The sequence below is a fragment of the Ahaetulla prasina genome, chromosome 12 (genome assembly GCF_028640845.1).
Source record: "Ahaetulla prasina isolate Xishuangbanna chromosome 12, ASM2864084v1, whole genome shotgun sequence".
NCBI lineage: Eukaryota > Metazoa > Chordata > Lepidosauria > Squamata > Colubridae > Ahaetulla > Ahaetulla prasina.
The window spans coordinates 12,109,612-12,129,842 of NC_080550.1; the positions used below are offsets into that span (position 1 = coordinate 12,109,612).

The 20,231-nt window shown below is 44.3% G+C and overlaps 1 protein-coding gene across 4 annotated transcripts; it reads left to right on the plus strand.

Moving 5' to 3' along the window:
• The first annotated feature begins 786 nt into the window (after positions 1-786).
• Positions 787-18,739, plus strand: ZNF507 (zinc finger protein 507). 4 transcript variants are annotated; one of them, XM_058155063.1, is made up of 8 exons: positions 787-876; positions 4,078-4,317; positions 5,380-7,436; positions 10,012-10,117; positions 12,597-12,711; positions 13,653-13,757; positions 15,223-15,357; positions 16,051-18,739. In XM_058155063.1, exons 3-8 carry the CDS (start codon positions 5,385-5,387, stop codon positions 16,412-16,414), a joined length of 2,877 nt encoding a protein of 958 aa, XP_058011046.1. In that variant the 5' UTR covers positions 787-876; positions 4,078-4,317; positions 5,380-5,384; the 3' UTR covers positions 16,415-18,739. The 4 variants fall into 4 exon arrangements, with proteins under 4 accessions (XP_058011046.1, XP_058011049.1, XP_058011047.1 ...); XM_058155066.1 differs by having other exon boundaries at positions 15,223-15,385; positions 16,051-16,186; XM_058155064.1 differs by lacking the exon at positions 787-876 and adding an exon at positions 1,016-1,164.
• The last annotated feature ends 1,492 nt before the right edge of the window (positions 18,740-20,231 follow it).

The following is a 20,231-nucleotide window of genomic DNA, read 5'->3' on the forward strand; positions in this document are numbered from 1 at the left end:
ACTTATGACTGCATGACTGTAACTTTGTTGCTTGTATCCTTACAATTGATATTGATTGTTTCCTGATTGCTTATTTGTACCCTATGACTATCATTGTGTTGTACCTTATGATTCTTGATGAAAGTATCTTTTCTTTTATGTACACTGAGAGCATATGCACCAACGACAAATTCCTTGTGTGTCCAATCACACTTGGCCAATAAAAAATTCTATTCTATTCTGTTCTGTTCTATTCTATTCTTCTATTCCACTACACTACACACACTACACTACACACTACACACTACTCTACTCTACTCTACTCTACTCTATACTCCATTCCATATTCTATATTCCATTCCATTCCATTCCATTCTATATTCTATATTCTTCTATTCCATTCCTATTCTTTTCTATTCTATGTGCGCGACCCCTTTGAGGGGCAGCAATGGGACATTCACACGACCCAGCTGACCTGCCTCCCCAAAACACCCCGCCACGCCAGGCTCGGATAGCTTTTAAAGCCGGCCCGTACCAGAGAACCGGGTCCGCTCGCCCACTCCTCCCGCCCCTCACCCACCCCGAAGCGGCTTAAAAGCGCAGTGCAAACGCACAGAGAGAGAGAGAGAGAGAGAGAGAGAGAGAGAGAGCGCACGCGCATCCCGCTTGGCCCGGCGGCCTCGCGCGCCTTCCGATCTCTATGGTAACAGGTGGGCGGGGGAAGAGAAGGATAAGAAGAAGGAGGAGGCGGAGGAGGAGGGGAAAAGAGAAAGTCAGAGACGGAACTTTCACTTCCCGGTCACCTGACCCGGCCCCGCGGCGTCACGTGACCGCCTTTCCATCGTCGCCATTTTGAAGCGGAGTGGCTACCGCAGAGAAGAAGGAGGGAGAGCCGGGGTAGGGAAGGGGAGGGGAGCGGCCAGGACGGGGGAAGGAGGGGAGGGGGCGGAGAGGGGAGGCCGGCGAGCCACCGGATAAGGGGGCAGCCGGGGAGGGGACACCGGGAAGAGAGGGAGGGAGGCGTTGGAGGGAAGCGGGGAGCGGGGGGGTTTCCTCGAAAACGGCTCTTCCCCTCCCGCGGCTCAGCCGGAGGGACCCCTCGGGCGAAAGGGTTTTGCGGGAGAGACCGGCGGTTTGTGGAGGAGGGAAGAGAGTCTCCTCAGAGCCCGTTTCTCCCGGCAGAAGGTGATCCTCTCCCCCGTCCCTGGTCTTCGGTTCACCCGAGGGCGCTTGGCCAGGTTTGGCTCCTTTCACGCCATACAGCCGAGCGTGGCGTGTTTCCCCCGCGGGGTCGGTTCTCGCTGCGGGGCAGAGACCTGGGGAGGGGGGAGGAAGGGGTGGTAGATTCACTCCTGCGGGTTAAGGGCGTCGTGGGAACAAGACGGGTCCCGTGGGCGAGGGGAGCGGGGGTGGGTCGCCTCTAAGCGGGTCTCATCCTGACGTTCGTTTCTCCCTTCATGATTCACGAGTTTTCTCCCCCTTTCACCACCACCACCCCACCCCCGCAATAAATGGGTGTGGAGAATAATCAGGGTTTGTTCCCCCCCCCCGCTGTGCGGATTTGAACCCAACGATGTATGTATTCAATACGACCTGCCTCCAGAGCAGCGGTCACCAACCAGTAAAAAATTGGGTGGTCCTAAAAAAAATTATCTGCATTTTTTAAGCAATAGTCTTCATCCATTTGTATATTATATACAAAGTCAACTTATTGCCCCCAACAATCTGGGTCCTCATTTTACCTACCTTATAAAGGATGGAAGGCTGAGTCAACCTTGGGCCTGGTGGGACTTGAACCTGCAGTAATTGCAAGCAGCTGCTGTTAATAACAGACTGTCTTAGCAGTCTGAGCCACCAGAGGCCCAAATATATATTTTTTAAAATATATAGATATATATATATTTAACAATTCATATTAGTTAGTGGTCCTCGGGATTTAAAATGATGAATTTCGTGGTTCCCCGAGGTCCGAAAGGTCGGTGACCCCTTGCTCCAGAGCTCTGAGATTTACAGTTCTTAGAATTCCCAACCAATAGAAAGCTCTTGGCTGGGGATGTTTGGATTTGTAGTCTTAAACCCAGTGGTGGGATTCAGCCAGTTCGCACCACTTCGGGAGAACCGGTTGTTAACTTTCTGAGCAGTTTGGTGAACTGGTTGTTGGAAGAAATCATTAGGGCAGAGAACCAGTTGTTAAATTATTTGAATCCCACCACTGCTTAAACCCCTCTGGAGGTGTCAGGGCTCTTGGGGGTGGGGGGTAGAGACTTGTCGAGCCGGTCGAGCCGGTCAAACTCCTTCCTTCGTGGTCAGTTGGGAAGATTCTGTTAGGCGGGATGTTGTTTTTTCTTTCCCCCATTCTTTTGCTTGCATCCGTCCTTCGAGATTTTTCTTTGTTTTATAGCAATTTTTTTTCTACAAAGGTCTTCCCAATTGGTTTGATGTGTGCGAGCCGGTGATATTGCCACGCTAATAAAAGATCTTGAATTAAATTGGTGCTCCGTATTAAAAACAAAAACAAAAAACAAAATTAAAGGCTACTGCTTCAAAGGCTGTGTTTGAACCTTCCTTCAGAGCCACTTTTTGTAGTTTCATAAAAGGATTTCAGCTTCTCATACATTTTGCATACATCCGATACTCGTCCTTCCCTCTCCTCTTCTGCCTTGAAAGCAAAAGCACTGGTTTTAAAATCCTGTGGCATTATCCCACCATTTAGCCTCAATTGAATGATCATCTAGTAGGAATGTAGCTAATTAGATTTAGGTATCTCAGGCTATAAATGCCAATGAAAGAATTGGAAACCTGGGATTCTCCACTGTATTGTCTGGATTTTTATTTTATTTTGTAATATTCTGACATAGGAAGTCATTGCTGCCAAATTCCAGTCCACCTAAGTTGTTTGAAGTGCAGTATTACTAGAATCTTTCACTATATTAATCAAAATGTTATTGATTTGATTTATATTCTGCCTCGCATTTAGTAGCTCAAGGCAATAGACACAGTATTCCCTCTACCTATTTTCCTGTGAGGTAGGTTGGGCTCAGAGAAAGAGACTTCCCCAAGTCCCCTAGTGACTATTTGAAAGTGAACTTGGCTCCTGATCCAATATAGCCACCATCGTGTTATGCTACCTCTCTAAACTGAAGACAATCTATAAATTGCAGCTGGCCAAGAATGATGGCATGAATAATGATAGAGTTAGAGTTTAAACAGCTTGTTCCTTACTGATTGCTTTCCAAGCTAATTCAAGATGTTCTATTTTTGGTGTGCAAAGCTTTCTATCATGGTTGAAGGCCCTGAAGGTAGTTTGCCCTAAATTATGAAAGGAAAGGCTTTGTGAACCAGTTTGGTATGCTAGTTAAAAGCACCCAAACCAGGATACATTTCTAGTTCTGCTTTAAGCTCAAAGCCAGCTGGCCCCCAGGGGAAGATCCTTCTCTCTGGGGGCTCCTACCCTCTGGAACGAACTTCCCCCTGGCTTGCGCCAAGTGCCTGATCTTTGGACCTTTCGCCGCGAGTTGAAAATGTATTTATTTACTCGCGCGGGGCTGGCTTCAATTTCAAATTTTAAATTTTTAAATTTTTAATTTCTGGATGAATTTTAAGGGTTTTTAGATTTTAAATGTTTTTAAATTTTCGGCCAATTATATAATAAGTTTTTTAATTCTGTTTTATTTTTTATTTTTATTTTATTTTATTTGCATTTATATCCCGCCCTTCTCCAAAGACTCAGGGCGGCTTACACTATGTCAGGCAATAGTCTTCATCCATTTTGTATACTATATACAAAGTCAACTTATTGCCCCCCAACAATCTGGGTCCTCATTTTACCTACCTTATAAAGGATGGAAGGCTGAGTCAACCTTGGGCCTGGTGGGACTTGAACCTGCAATATTTTAATTGTATATTGCTTGTGTTCTTATTTTTGGCTGTAAACCGCCCTGAGTCCTTCGGGAGAAGGGCGGTATAAAAATCTAATAAATAATAATAATAATAATAACATTTTTATTTCTAAAATAAAATAACATTGCATGATGCTGTAGAAAAGATGAATTTCTTTCTTCTACTCTAAAGAGATACTTAATAATTTTTTTGTCTCAGATTACTGCCATGAATGTTTTCAGTTAGCATGAGGAGAGAATTCATAAGGAAGACGCAAGGGCTCAATTGACAGTTGTTCTGATGAACGATGCTGCGCACTGGCACATGGGAACATCAGCAATCCTCACCTGTAATAATAGAGCAGAAGAGCAGCTAAGAAGAGTGTTCGGGCTGGCAAGACGAAAAATTGTCTCCAAACCCTTTCCCTTTTAAACCATCTGTTAGACTGGCAAGAACCTGGTAAGTCCATCATGTGAAAGATGAGGATGAGGATGATAATGATGTCCATTCAGTCATGTCCGAGTCTTGGTGATTCTTTGAGCCGGGTGTCTCCACACCTTTGGATCTTGCACTATTTCTTTGAGTTTTTCTGTGTTTTGGTGGGTGTCAGCTTTATTAGTGTCCAGCCACCCTGTTCTTTGGTGGCCTGCTTTCCTTGTATCCTTACGATTTATATTGATACTGATTGTTTCCTGATTGCTTATTTGTAGCCTATGACTATCATTAAGTGTTGTATCATTAAGGGTTAAATTTGTACCCTATGACTATCATTAAGTGTTGTAAGTATTGTACCTTGATGAAGGTATCTTTCCTTTTATTTGCACTGAGAGCGTATGCACCAAAGACAAATTCCTTGTGTGTCCAATCACACTTGGCGAATAAAAATATTCTAGTCTATTCTATTCTAGTCTAGTCTAGTCTATTCTATTAACTCTTCCAAACGCAATTGCTTTCTCCAGTGAATTCCCCCACATGCCATGGCCAAAGTAAGTGAGATGCAGCTTTGTGATTTTGCCTGCCAGTGATAACGTCTGGGGTTATGCGCTCCGGTACAGTCCTCTCTGCTGTCCAAAGAATATGCCAGGAGCCTTCTCCAGCATCATATGTGAAAGATAATTTCTTAATTAAAGAAGCATCTTGTTCTTGTAGCTAATTGCACAAACTTCAAATGACTCGTGATGAAAGAGACCATCTCATATCTCAATGGCCACTAACCTTTTGGGCACCGTGGACCGGAAGCAGCGTGGTTTTGCATACTGCCTGCATCTGTGGATGGGGCTTCGCTTATTTGCAGAGCCTGGTTTCTGGCATGCCACAGCCCAATGCCATTCCATGGACCAGAAGTTGGGGACCCCTACCATATACTATCATAGCCAGTAAAATGAAGGGAAAAAAAGACATATTTACAGCCCAAAAGTATAAATCTTTTTCTTCTCTGTACCTTACAAGCTGGACTTTTCAGTCTGTAGCCCAAGCATGAATTTATTTATTTGTTTGTTTGTTTGTTTGTTGCCATTTTAGGTATAATGGAAGAAGGCAGTAACATCATTACACTAATCTCAAATCTGAGGGAACAGGAAGCCGTCCTGATTTCCGAAGCCATCGTAAGCTCATCGGCCGAGAACGCCGATGACCCGCTCAAGTGCAAACCCGATCCCCTCATCCAGGTCATTCAAAAGCTCAGCAAAATCGTCGAAAGCGAAAAGTCGCAGAAATGCGTTTTAATCGGGAAGAAACGCTTGTACCCCGACACCGCCAGCCTTCCAGAGGTCCCATCCAAAGCCCTGGAACTGCCTGCTCTGGGCACCATCAATATCGAAGACTATTACACGATGGACGATCCTCCTCAGAGCAAACGGAAGGTCCTTTGCTACGAGTGTAGCCTCTGCAAGTCCGTGTCGCCCACCCTTCCTCTCTTACAAGAGCACATCAAGCAACACGGCCAGCAGAACGAGGTCATGCTCATGTGCTCCGTCTGCAGTTTCACCACCCGGAGCGTAGAAGATTTTGAAAGCCACATTCGAAGTCACCCAGAGAACAGCAGCAAAATCCATGCCCTTTTGAAGGAAGAGCATTGCACTGGTGTGTCCGGTACCGCTTTGCCTGGGCCGGTAGAAAAAGTCATCGTCGGCACCGATCATGAGATGCAGCCTCCCCAGGGGCCTGAGAAGGGGAGGCGGAAATGGTACACTTACGAGCAGTACGGCATGTACCGATGCTTGATTTGCAGCTATACGTGCGGACAGCAGCGAATGTTGAAAACGCACGCTTGGAAGCACGCGGGCGAGGTGAATTGCTCTTATCCCATCTTCGAGGAAGAAAAAGAGCAAGCCGCCTTGTCGGATTCTGCCGTGTTGGATACTGTCGTCCTGTCCCTAGACAATAACGAAGCGGGACTCTGCAACAGCCAGCCTGTACAACTTCGCATTTGCAGCCCCGAGCCGATGGCTTTCAAAACTGAAGAACCCGTCAAAGAAGAATCGGCCCTCAGCCAGCCAGCTGCGCTTTCCCCTGCAGACAAATTATTAGAGGAGAACACGTCGCCTGAAGATCTTGAGCCAGATCATTTGGGGGCTGACAGCTTGCTTTCTTCGGCCCAGAAAATCGTTCACTGCAGCCCGAACAAAAAGGGCCACGTTAACGTCATTGTGGAACGCCTGCCCGGCGCCGGAGAGCCTGTTTTGCAGAGTGAAGTCATGGATAACGTCTTGCATTACTCCGTGGACGCCGCCCCTGAACACCCTCCGGCTGGGCGAGATGCGTCAGATGATGTTTATCACATGGATAAGAATTCGATTGAAATCGAAGAAGTTATCATCGGGTGGAGCAGCACGGAAAAGGCTGAAGAGAACATGAATCCCAGCCGGGCTAAAACAGCCGATGAAAATGCTCCACCTGCCCGGAGGAGAACCAATTCAGAGTCTTTGAGGCTGCACTCGCTAGCCGCTGAAGCCCTGGTTACTATGCCAATCCGAGCCGCGGAGCTTGCCCGGTCCAGTTTCCGGGCTTTCGCCGATGTAAATCCTTTAAATTCGGAAGCTGGGCAGAGGCCTCCCGACGGTGGCTATGTAGGCCATTCTAAACGGCTCACCTCCCTGAAGACGGAGGAACTGACTAGCCTGAACCAAGAGGAACGAGCTTTCGTGGAGCTGCAGAAGGACAAGCCGGAGCTCCCCGAGGGCCCCATTAAAATGGGCATCAGCATGTCGCTGCTGACCGTGATTGAGAAATTGAAAGAGAGGACAGACCAAAATGCCTCCGACGATGACATTTTGAAAGAGCTGCAAGATAACGTTCAGTGCCAACCTTCAGGGGATGCCGGCGTGTTGGGGAGCAGTCTGGTGGAATACATCCCCGACGCGGAACGGCCCTTCCGGTGCCGCTTGTGCCACTACAGCAGCGGCAACAAAGGGTACATCAAGCAACACTTGCGGGTACATCGGCAGAGGCAGCCTTACCAGTGTCCGATTTGTGAGCACGTCGCCGACCACAGCAAGGATTTAGAAAGTCACATGATCAACCATTGCAAAACCCGAATGTACCAGTGTAAGCAGTGTGAGGAATCCTTTCATTACAAGGTGAATGGCTGTGCTTTGCGTTAATTAAATGCCTGGCCCAAATGGCCAGCTTGGGTGCTTAGAATTACTGTATTTTGGGGGAGTATAAGACGCACCTTTCCCCCCCCCTTAAAAGGGGGTGAAAATTTGGGTGTGTCTTATACACCGAATGTAGCCCCGCCCACCCACTGGCCCCCACCCTTTGGCCTCTGCCTCCCAGCAATTTACCTCCTAGCAGCAAGAAGAAACAGCCCATTTCAGCTTCAGCACAGCCTAATTAGCACAGATTGCTTGTCCCTCGGATCAGCCTCTCAATTCTCAGCTGTTTTGCTCTCAGCTGTTTTGCATGGGCCCTCTGCTGCTTGCTGCAAGGAGGTAAATTGCTGGGAGCAGATTTTTTTTTCTTGTGCTAATCAAGCTATGCTGAAAACAAAAAACGAAAGTAAAGCAGGCTGTTTGCTGCAAGGAGGCGAAATTGCTGGGAGGCAGAGACCGATTTCTTTTTCTTGTTTTCCTCACCAAAAAAAGGTAGGTGCGTTTTATAGTCCGAAAAATACGGTAATTGAATTGGTGGGGTGGCAAATTGGTGTCCTCTGCTTGTTTTATACAACCCACCGCTGTGATTTCTTATTGTGGTCCTGCTTGTGGGGGACCTCTGGGACTTGTGGTGCAAAACATAGACCTTAGAATAAGAGGGTTAGAAGGAACCTTGGAGGCCTTCTAGTCCAACCCACTGTTCCACAGGAGACCCTATATCTTTCCAGACAAATGGTTGTCCGCTCTCTTCTTGAAAACCTCCAGTGATGGAGCACACACAACTCTGGGAGGCAGGCTATTCCATTGACTCGCTGTCCGTGGAATGTCATCGTTGTCACTGTCAGGAAATTTCTCCTTAGTTCCAAGTTGGATCTCCCTCTGATGAGCTTCCATCCATTGCTTCTTGCCCTGCCTTCAGGTGCTTTGGAGAACAGGTTGCCCCCCCACTTCTCTGTGGAAGCCCCTCAAGTATTAGAAGACTGCTATCATACCATAAAGGGACGCCGTGGCTCAGTGGCTAAGCTGCTGAGCTTGTCGATTTAAAGTTCAGCGGTTCGAATCCCTAATACCGTGTAATAGAGTGAGCTCCCGTTACTTGTCCCAGCTTCTGCCAACCTAGCAGTTCAAAAGCACGTAAAAAATGCAAGTAGAAAAATAGGGACCACCTGTGGTGGGAAGGGAACAGCGTTCCGTGCACCTTTGGCATTTAGTCATGCCGGCCACATGACCACGGAGACGTCTTCGGACAGCGCTGGCTCTTCGGCTTTGAAACGGAGATGAGCAGCTCCCCCTAGAGTCGGGAACGATTAGCACGTATGTGCGAGGGGAACCTTTTACCTTTTATCATACCATAACCTAGTTCTCTTTATTAGACTAGTGAACCCTGCAGTTATTCATCACGGTATGTTTCTTTCTAGTGTAGCTTGGCAAAGCAATGGAATGGTGGCAAGCAGTATTGCAAACCAACTTTTTTCAGGTTGTCTAAGAATTGGTGTGTTTATTAGATTTCTGTTCAGCTGCAATCCTAAGATTGGTGTCTTTTGTTTCATGAAAACAACATAATTGTTAAAGTTCCCAAACATCAGTCAAACAAATGCAGTTTGTTTAGATTAGTATTTTCCAAATTTGAGAACTTCAAGAATGTGCGGACTTCCAACTCCCAGAATTCTGGACTTGTGAAGTCAACATGCCAGGCTGAGATCTGGCATGTCGGTTGGGGACTTCTGCGAGATGAAAAACACTGATTTAGATTGAATATTTTTCTCCAGTTATCTCGTAGGATTTCCTATAACCTATCTTACTATATGCAGCAACTTCCCCCACATTCTCTTCACCAGGGTTAGGTATTGACCGAGTTTACACATTGGCACCTCGCTGGCTGTGTGAACTAAGCTATTTTGATTTTTAAACTATGACTGACAATCTAGCCAGATGGAAGGATCCAACCCATGTGGGTTTAGTTATCGGGACCGCCTGCTGCCACCGATTGCCTCCCATCGACCAGTGCGCTCCCATAGGGAAGGTCTCCTCAGGGTGCCGTTGGTCAGACAATGTCGACTGGCGACCCCCAGGGGGAGGGCCTTCTCTGTGGGGGCTCCTTCCCTCTGGAACGAGCTGCCTCCAGGGTTACGTCGACTCCTTGACCTCCGGACCTTTCGACGTGAGCTCAAGACATTTTTGTTCCATCGCGCAGGGCTGGCCTGATAGTTTTAATGGGGCCTTTTATTAGAGTTTTATTAGAGTTTTAATTATTAGCTAAATTGAATCAGTTTTTTAATAATGTTTTAATTTTTGTATTCTTGTTTTTTACTTTGCTGTAAACCGCCCTGAGTCCTTCGGGAGAAGAGCGGTATATAAATCAAAATAATAAATCAAAATAATAAATAAATAAATAAATAAATCAAAACCGCTGTTCAACGGCGGCTTTTGAGTCCTGCACTGACATAGTTAATTCATCCACTGTCGTTAATGCTTACGGCATAAAAGAATGCCCAACTGAGTTTGAGGTTAGGGATTAACAACGTCGTTTTAACGTTTATGCGACTGTTTTGTGTTCCAGAGTCAGCTGCGCAGTCACGAAAGAGAACAGCACTGTCTGCCAGATACATATGCAACCCCGGCGTTTGACGGCTTAATGGCTTGCAGTGAAGCAGATGAAAGAGTTGGTACTGTCTATCTCGTTGGCTAGTTTTGTGGATTGGATTGGGCTCCTCTTGCGCGCCCACTTGGGCGTTCACCTGGGTGATTGTGAGAATGGCCAGGATGCACCGTCTCTCTTTCTCCTGGTACCCTCCAAAATGCTACATTACTCATCCATTTGGCTCTGTTGACTTGCAGTTTCAGGAGTTATAACCTGGTAGATCTAGAGCCGTGTTTCTCCATCTCAGTGACTTTTAAGTGCTGTGGACTTCAACTCCCAGCATTCCACAAGTTTTAATTCCCAGAATTCCACGAGCTTTAACTCCCAGCATTCCACAAGTTTTAACTCCCAGCATTCCACAAGTTTTAACTCCTAGAATTCCACAAGTTTTAAAGTTTGCTGAGTTTGAGAAACATTGGTCTAAAGCGCAGGGGTTTCCAAACTTGCCCACTTTTAAGACTGGTGGACTTCAGCTCCCGGCATGAATTCCCATGCTGGCTGGGGAATTCTGGGAGTTGAAGTCCACCAGTCACGAAGTGGCCAAGCTTGAAGACCCGCTGTTCTAAAGGATGCCAGTTTGCAAGAAGGCCATTGTAAATTCATCCTTTAATTTCCCCAGTTGCAAATAGAGTCTGATACCTTGGGGGAAAAGACTCCTTGGAGAATTGAGAGAAGGGAATGTTTCTCAGCATTCCTTGTTTAAAAGCCTTTTGTCACTGAATCATGATGAATTACAGGGATGTGGTGGCTCAGTGGCTAAGACGCTGAGCTTGTCGGCAGTTCAGCGGTTCGAATCCCTAGTGCCGCGTAACGGGGTGAGCTCCTGTTACTTGTCCCGGCTTCTGCCAACCTAGCAGTTCGAACGCACGTAAAAAATGCAAGGAGAAAAATAGGGACCATCTGTGGTGGGAAGGTCACAGTGTTCCATGCGCCTTTGGCATTGAGTCATGCCGGCCACATGACCACAGAGATGTCCTCATACAGTGCTGGCTCTTCGGCTTTGAAACGGAGATGAGCACTGCCCCCTAGAGTCGGGAACAACTAGCACATATGTGCATTTAATGATGAATTATTTGAGGGTGCAACACAGGGTGGGGGATTCTTTTTTCTTATTCCTTCATCTGGATGCAGAGATTAGCGTTCGTCTGCATTTTTTCTTGATTGCTCATTGCTTTAAAAAAAAAAAAGTGGGGGAGGGTTTTTTCCTGCCTGGTCTAGTATCTTAAAAGTACTTCTTTTATTTGAAAACCTTGTGTCAGAAGCCTGCCTTCGCTTAGCACCATTTCCTTTTTAATTGTATTCATTAAATGAGAATGCTAGCTTTCCGAAGCATTTTGGAAGCCCTTTGCAATCAAATTAAGATACAATTGCAGGAAGGAAACCCTCTTGTCAAACAGATGCTGCCTCTATTTAAAAAAAAAAAACCCCGAAGTTTATGGCACAGCATCTGCTTGCGTGTCAATTGCTTGAGCAGGAACAAGCCTTCCCTGCTTAGAAAATCATCAGCGTTCCTGTTCATCATGGCTACACTTATAAACATTAAATGGGATCTCCAGCGCCCAGGATTGTGAGGGGGGGGAGAAAATCTGGGGTCGCTATAGAAAAAGATTCACCGCTAAACCAAGATCTTCTTCAACCAGGTCCCAAACCCACCAGCTCAGCTAAATCGTTTAGTAAAAAGGAAATGGGAGTGTAGTGCTTTGTCAGATGAACAAAATTTAATCTTGAGTTTTGCGGTGTGCGATCCTGGGTACAAGTGACTACAGACACCAATGTCAGGCACGAGTAAGCAGGAGTCGTTTAGGTCAAAGCGTTTCAGGTTTATTACATCATACCTATACACAAGAATCCGATCTAACAACGGTCCAGGCAAATTGGCGCTAGATAAGAGTCAATGAAATTCAAGGAGGGAATTTCAGGGTTCCAAGTAAAGAAAACTCCGAGGCTTGAAATTCCTAAAAGCTACATTTTATTAGAGATGTCGTATCGGCACATCTGGGAAAACCTGAATCTGAAAGTTTCCGGGTTTTCCCCACCCAAAGGAAAGTCCAAGTCTCTGCCCAACACCCACATGTCCGTCACAATCAGCATATAAATTTAGTAAATAAGTAGCTGGTCACCAGCATAGCTCAGCTTCTCTTCCACTGTCAGTGGGTTATGCTGCATTGCGTCCTTCCCTGTATTTTATTTGCAGCTTAGAGGGTTCTACACAGGCATCTAATTAAAATTTAGAATAACAGGATTGGAAGGGACCTTGGAGGTCTTCTAGACCAACCCCCTGCCCAGGCAGGAAACTCTACACAACTTCAGACAAATGATTATCCAACTTCTTCTTAAAAACTTCCCATGTTGGAGCATTCACAACTTCTGGAGGCAAGTTGTTCCACTGATTAATTGTTCTCACTGTCAGGAAATTTCTCCTTAGTTCTAAGTTGAGTCTAAATTAGGCTTGGTAGAAACCAGTGTTGAAGGAGAACAAATGTCTTCTGATGTTCTTATTACAGGGGACAAGATTTCGGTCCAGAAAGTTTACCGTTGCGACATTTGCGATTACACAAGCACAACGTACGTTGGAGTGAGGAATCACAGACGGATTCACAACTCGGATAAGCCATACAGGTGAAGATAACGGTATTTTTATATCCAGGGAATTTAAGCCGGTTTGGTTTCCTTTGTTTCTTAATAGTTCCCTTGCAGCAGCAGCCGGCGGGCAATTTGAAATATTCTGATTTTGAAGAAGGGCATAAAAGGATCAGGGATTTATTCTTGCAACATACTTAGAATCCCCCAGGCTTCTGCGCACTGTTTCCTACGCATCTGCTTGCCATAGATAATATCTGTTTTCACTGGCAGAATTCAAACTTAAATTTTATCCACTAAATTATTAAAAGCAAGTGGATTAAGCCCGGCTTTTTAGAGAGTCCATTTGCAAAATACACATGAACATTTAAGAATATTCCATTTAAAATATTCAAGAGAGAGCTTGAAAACAGTCAGCTGAGTTTTGTCAAGCCAAAGTCACCACTGATGAACATTCTAAAGGAATGCAAGGGTTGAAATAGAAATAAATCTAAATCTGCTTTTTAATTTAACTGTTAAATTCAGTTGCAGGGCTACGGTCCATATATTTCCCCTTCCTGTCAAAATTAAACAATTTAGCGATCATTTTTGCAAAGGCTGGGGTGGTTTCAGAGTTTGGCAGCCATCTGTCTCTCTTCTTCCTTGCTTGAATAGTTTGCCAACATCTGGAAAGGACTTTTGACTCGTGATTTTTTCCCATCTTAATGGCAGCCGCCTCTTAATAAACTTGACCAGCCTTTTGCCGACGGTCGCTTCCAGAATTCCCCAACCAGAATTTTCTTTCTATCCCTGCAGAAAGTGAACTTGAAACTAAAAGAAGGCCATGTTTGACTATTGGATTTGCAAGTGATCAAACCTAGAAGCGTTGCTAATTTTCCAAAACATTTTTTTTAAATTTATTTTTAACTTTGAGGCATTAAAATGCCCAGGGGAGGGACACAAGAACTGCTGGAATCAAGCCTTTCTTTGTTTTTGTTCAGATGCCGTGTCTGCGATTTCGCCACCACAAGTATGAATAGCTTGAAGTGTCACATGAGACGCCATCCACAAGAGCATCAGGCAGTGCAGTTAATGGAGCAGTTCAAGTAGGTAACAAATAGCTCACACCGAGACAGTAGCTCCAGCGGCCATCTTGTTCTGTGGCTAAATAACAGGGTTTAAACCCTAACAGGGTTTACTTGATTAAACCTTTAATCAAGGTTTCTTTGGATCTGTTCTTAATTGCTTCGTCTGTCTCACATTTTAGTCTTCGAGCGGCCGTCAGCAACCCAAACTTTAAGAAAACTTCAGGCCGTGGATAATAAGAAGAACGATTTAATAAGAATGATTCTTGAGCTGAGCATGACTCTTAGATTTATTTGAATAGACATGTAGTCACCGACCGATGAAGAAAAATGCACTGTGGTGTAGCCTTAACAACAGTCTAGAAAGTGGGAGTTTTAGTCTGCCTTAGGCATCTGGGTGATTTTTAGGCCAATCCCTCTTTCAAAACCCTGTCGTGTCCCACTCCTTCGCTGACGGCTGGGTCAGGGAAATCCGAATCAGGCGTGCCTCTGCAGCTCTGCCAAAGTCCTAGCAAAATCCTCAAGGCAGGCAGGAGACCAGAAAGTGACTTCAGCAAGATATGTTTAGACTTTGCCTGACTCAGAGAATGCTAGAAAGCAGATCCTTTATATAGGCCACGGGGTGTGGCTCCATGACTCAGCACTTATCCAGGCCTGCCCCTCCCTTCCTTCTGTTGCCTCCGCCTATCAAGTCTTCTGACGCGAGGGTCACTCCAGTCTGCAGCTGTTGGTAATTGACCTCCCTCAGGCTCACATGCTGTGGAGGAGGGGGAGGGGTCTAGTTGCTCCTTTGCCTGGGCATGGAGCCAGAGCTGGGGGCTTGAGGTATTTCTTCCTCTTCAGCTTGTCTGGGCATGGAGCCAGGGCTGGGGCCGGGAGGCATACTAGAACATTCCTCCGTGTTCGGAAGCAGATAAGAAGGCCCCGGCTGAGGTGAGATTGGACGAGACACAACAAACCCTAGCAGGAAGAAGGCAAGGACAAATCATTCCTGTGAATGACCAGGGAACAAATCTAATCTGAAGGCACAAAAAAGGAAACAATCTTGGAGCAATAGATTTTTCTCCAGTTTAACCAGATTCAGCCTTTGGGAGTGGATATGATCTGTTGCTTTTGAAAATTCACATTCTCAGTTCCTGAAAATATGGGATGTCTTCCTACAATTTCTGCATACTTAAAAGGTCCATTTTACTAGATAATATATAATTTAAGATTATAGATTATCTATAATCTAATATATAATTATAATTTATTAAATATTCTATATTTATATAAAATATATCTAAATAATATAGATTTGCCCTGAGACAGAATTGCAGTTATGGAAGGTATCCTAGTAGAGGTTCTTTAAAATGTTACTTAAGCTGGAATTCCAGATAAGCCAGGCTTAAATGAAAAATAGAGTACTGGTCTGATAATAATGCTTTGCTGTAGTGTGTGTGTTTACACTTGTAATAACTTTTGCATCTCGTTGCTGTTATTTCAGATGTTCTCTCTGCGGATATGTATGCAGCCACCCTCCTTCCCTGAAGTCTCATATGTGGAAACATGCAAGTGACGAAAACTATAATTATGAACAAGTGAATAAAGCTATTAACGATGCCATTTCACAAAGCGGCAGGTGTGTGCGATCGGCAGTCCCCGTTTAGGTTTGTGACACCAAACTCGATCCAAAATCACGATGAAAAGATCATCCTTTCAGTCCCCTGGGTTGAGAGAAGGAATGTAATCAAAAATAAGGGATGGATGGATGGATAGATGATGGATGGATGGATGGATGGATGGATGGATGAATAGATGAGGGAGGGAGGGAGAGAAGGAGGGAGGGAGGGATGGACAGATGATGGGAGGGATGGAGGAATGGATAGATGATAGAGGGATGGATAGATGAGGGATGGAGGGATAGATGATGGAGGGATAGATAGATGATGGATGGATGGATGGATGGATGGATGGATGGATAGATGATGGAAGGAGGGATGGAGAGATGGATGGAGAGATGGAGAGATAGATGATGGAGGGATGGATGATGAAAATGGATGCTTTTGCTAGCTGGCCCCTTATTTTTTACTTTATTTATTTTTGAAATTTATATGCCACCCATCTGGCTGTCTGAGACAACTCTCCTTATGCCAAACTTCTCTTTAAAAAACAAAGAGGATATTTGATAACAGTTTGCAGCGCTTTTGAGGAAACGCGGAATATAAACTTGCAGGTCATTTTTCAGTAGCGCGTCTAGTATCTGACAATCTTCCCCTCTCTTTGAGTGTTCCATGAACTAAAAATAAGCAACTTTTCCCCCTTTGTCTTGTAGGCTACTGGGTCATCCTACTGGGAAGAAAGTAACCAAAACTTCGGAAGGCGATGCCGTTCCTTTTACCAGTAGCTCGGAAAGCTTGTCTTTTTCAAACTCTCCTAAGCCGACAGCAAGCAAAATAATGAGTTCTGACCACCATCAGGATCAAGTTCCTACAACCAATACCTCAAGCAGTTCAGAGAAGCCCGCAGGGCTGTCCTACTTGGGCTCCGAATACTGCGTCCTGCTCTTCTGCTGTTGTATCTGTGGATTTGAGTCCACCAGCAAGGAGAATTTATTGGACCACATGAAAGACCACGAAGGGGAAATCATCAACATCATTCTCAATAAGGACCACGCAGCAACTCAGAGCGTCAACTAAATCAGTGTTTCTCCACCATGGCAACTGGGAAGATGCGTGGGCTTCCAACTCCCAGAATTCCCCCAATCAGCCAATGCTGGCTGGGGATTTCTGGGAGTTGAAGTCCAGGCGTCTTCAAATTGCCCAAGTGGAAATACATTGAACTCGACAAGGTTCCCTTCGCTCCGGATCTCCAACTTTGCCTGCAAGACTTGCTAAATCAAAGAATTTAGGAATAAGCATGTTTGTACGTGTACATATTTATGTGCTCAAAGTGCTTTTCTTCAGGAAGTCTTCGTTCCTGCCTTCATCCGAAGCCTCCCTTATCCGCAAAAGAGCAGATTATTTTACAAGCTTTTGAAGAAAGCCTGATACGAATAATGCTGCTGTTTACAGTAAAAAAAACAAAACTATTTTTAATGCCTATTATTAATCCAAATGATAGTGGCATAGAGAATTCACCATGAGGAATTTACAAAAAAAAAGGGATTTAACCTTTCTACCTAAAAATGCATCCAGAGGGCATAAAAACTGCTTCAGGTAAGTTTTAAAGAAAACCATCTTGATACGACCCTAAAGCAGCCATTTCGGAGAACGAAAGCTTTTGTTGGTTCTTCGGCTTCCCTTCGCAACCGATTGTTTCCCAGGCAAAAACTCTTTTTGCTACATCCAGCAACATAAAGTATAGGTTCTGCCTCTTGGTAAAAACATTTGGCTGATTAATTCTTTTCTTTGATGCGATAGAAAAGCAAATATATCATTGGACTTCCTTTAGCAAAGTTTTTTCCGTTCTACCTGTACATCGGTTAAGCAGATATTTATTAGTATTTCATTTCAGCGTGCTTAAGCATGCATCATTTTTGAAGGGCCACAAGATACAAGGTAATCCAACTCCGAAGCAGTGCAATCAAAGGGATCTATTTATCTATCTATCTTATCTCTCCCTTTCTCTCTCCCTCTCTGCTCCCCCCCCTCTCTCTCTCTCATCAAATAACATTGTGCAAAATCTCTATACAAAAGTCCATTGCAACTCCAATTAAAAAAATACCCTGCTGAAAACAAAACAGGCCCATTCCAGTGTCGGGCAGCTTTTAATCTGACAGAGGGATTGTTCTGTCAAAGTGAAAACAAAGATTAATTTCACTCCTTGCCCCTCCTTTCTCATCTCTGGGGGGGGGAAAAACTCAGGAAGATAAAAGGCATCACAAAGATAAAAGGTTTTGTGTGTTTTTAGCTGAGCTCTGCTGTTCTTTCTGACAACTATTGGGATTTGGCAGGTGTTACAACCTCTTCCGTCCCTTATGCCAGAGGTCTCCATTCTTGCCAACTTTTAAGACATACGGACTACAACTTCCAGAATTCCTCAACCAGCCATGTTGGCCTGGGAATTCTGGGAGTTGAAGTCCACAAGTCTTGAAAATGGCCAAGTTTGGAGGCCCGTCTTATGCTGTGGATTTCTTTCTCCACCAGTGAATTCCGTGCTACTTAACAAGAGTCTCTTCTCAGTACTACAAAACCCATGTTATTCTTTGTATGAAATGTCGTTGGGGGCTTCCTTTGAACAGTTCTCTCAGCTCACGTCACGCCTACTGGATTTCCTTTCACTCAAAGTAGCTGGTTGCTTACAAGTGGCTTTATATGCGATTTTGAATTATTTTGCAAGACTTGCGAGATACCTTCCTCTTGTCTATTTATTGATCTATTTATATTTGTGTTTGAGCAGAGTTTAAAACCTCACAGTTTTTACGGTGCTACCCTCACCCCAAATATTTCCGAAGTGTGAAGTTAGGCAAATGGAAAACTTTTGTGTAAATAGTTTCCAAGCTTCAAATGCTGAATGGGGAATAGTTCTTGAAAGCATTTTATATCACCCAATGTAGGAGTCCTCCTTTTTGCATTGTTTAATACTGCATATTGTTTCTTTCTAAATTATATGAAAAGAGAGTATTGTAATAGTCTGGGGGGGACAGATTTCCCGCCTTTAAGACTTATGGACTTCAACACCCAGAATTCCCCAGCCACCATGGCTGGCTGAGGAACTCTGGGAGTTGAAGTCCACAAGTCTTAAAAATTGCCAAGTCTGGAGGCCCCTGTATAGTCCAAATTTGGGAAGAGCTTACTGGCTACAGTTACCTTACCTGGTACCCACTTTTGCCAAAAGAAAAAGAAAAATCAGAAGAAAACGACAGCTTTTTCCCTTGCCCGAACTTTTACTTTTAAATGAGATACAACTTCGACCGCCAAACAAGTTACCCATTTTTGATTTACAGGAATATGTCAGGTTAGGATTACGGTTAGATAGGATGTAGAATGTGGCTGTTTCCAAGGTGTCCTTTAAGGCAGGGGTCTCCAACCTTGGTCCCTTTAAGACTTGTGGACTACAACTCCCAGAGTTCCTCAGGTGAGGGACTCTGGGAGTTGAAGTCCACAAGTCTTAAAGGACCAGGGTTGGAGACCCCTGCTTTAAGGCAGCTTTTCTCAACCACAATAACTGTAAGATGCATGGATTTGAGTTTCCAGAATTTGGGGGATTCTGGGAGATGAAGCCCATGCATCTTAAAGTTATTGAGTTGGAGAAACCTTTTTTTTTTTTTTAAGGAACAGAACATCTAAGACAGGGGTGTCCAACTTTGGCAACTTTTAAGACTTGTGGACTTCAACTCCCAGAACTCCCCAGCCAACTCTGTGAGTTGACGTCCACAAGTCTTAAAATTGTCGAAGTTAGACACTCCTCATCTAAGTGGAAACTGAGGGCAATGTGTCAGTAGTGGGTTTCAAATCCCATCATTACTGGTTCGTTTGTGGGTGGGCGTGCGCACATGCCACTTTTGCACATGCGCAGATGTCCGGGCGCGTGGGCAGAGCCGCCTCCTTGCCACCGCCACTAACAGTTCACCCAATCCGGGGCTAACCAATAGCAACTCACCACTGGCATGTGTCCATTTCAGGATACCGAGTTTCCCAGTCAAGAAAATGGAAATGAGACTGATTAGAACAGATTTTAAGTTATTGGACTCCTGTCTTGGTATTCATTTTTCTGTTGACATTTTCTCCTCGAGCATGAATTTCCGGTGTGCTTACAAAAGACGAAATTTTGGGGTACATCTTTAAATATCTGTACTCATACTGAAAAAGATCAATATTTCATTCCCTTTTGTTAGAATCAATCATCTGCTTATTGTAACCTGGTTAGGCTCCGTTATAAATTACCCAGGTTAAAATCTCATTTTTAATTTTCCCTTTCAAGCCATGGTAGCTGTTTTTTGTTTATTTTCATTTTTCATAATAGATCATGCCTCTTTAGTACACTACAAGAAAATTGTGAAAGTATACGCTTACAGTATATAACAGCAGTGAAGTTCCTATTGAAGTTAGCTATTAATTTTTAGGCATGTAATTTTTTTTTTTTAAAAATGCACAAGGAATAAATAAAGTGTATTTTCTGTATGTAATCTTCAACTCACACTGTTAAACAAGTCAGAGAATTTTTAAAATAAGAAATTAAGTGACTAGTCAGTACTAAAAGAGTGACATTACCTTCATTTGCACAAGAAGCCAACCGAGTTTAAACTGACATTCTTCAGTCTTGAGCCTGAAAGTAGTTTATTGATCATGTTACTTGCCTTAGGGCAGTGGTCCACAAACTTGGCAGCTTTAAGACTTGTGGACTTCACAAGTCTTAAAGCAACCAAGTTTGGGGACCTCTGCCTTAGGGGGAAAAATGTTGAAATGTACCTTATTTGGATGTCATGAATTTCCTTTTTTTATCTAAAAGCACTTTTCAGATATATAGCATGTTTTCTTTTTCAGTTTTTAGATATTGGTAAAATGATGTTTA

What these genes read in the sequence shown, in the direction of transcription:
- ZNF507 (XM_058155063.1), top strand. Translation starts at nt 5,385, where the DNA reads ATGGAAGAAGGCAGTAACATCATTACACTAATCTCAAATCTGAGGGAA. An exon ending in TGAAGCAGATGAAAGAGTTG is followed by an intron (nt 10,118 to 12,596) that starts GTACTGTCTATC and finishes TTCTTATTACAG; the next exon opens with GGGACAAGATTTCGGTCCAG. An exon ending in GCCATTTCACAAAGCGGCAG is followed by an intron (nt 15,358 to 16,050) that starts GTGTGTGCGATC and finishes TTTGTCTTGTAG; the next exon opens with GCTACTGGGTCATCCTACTG.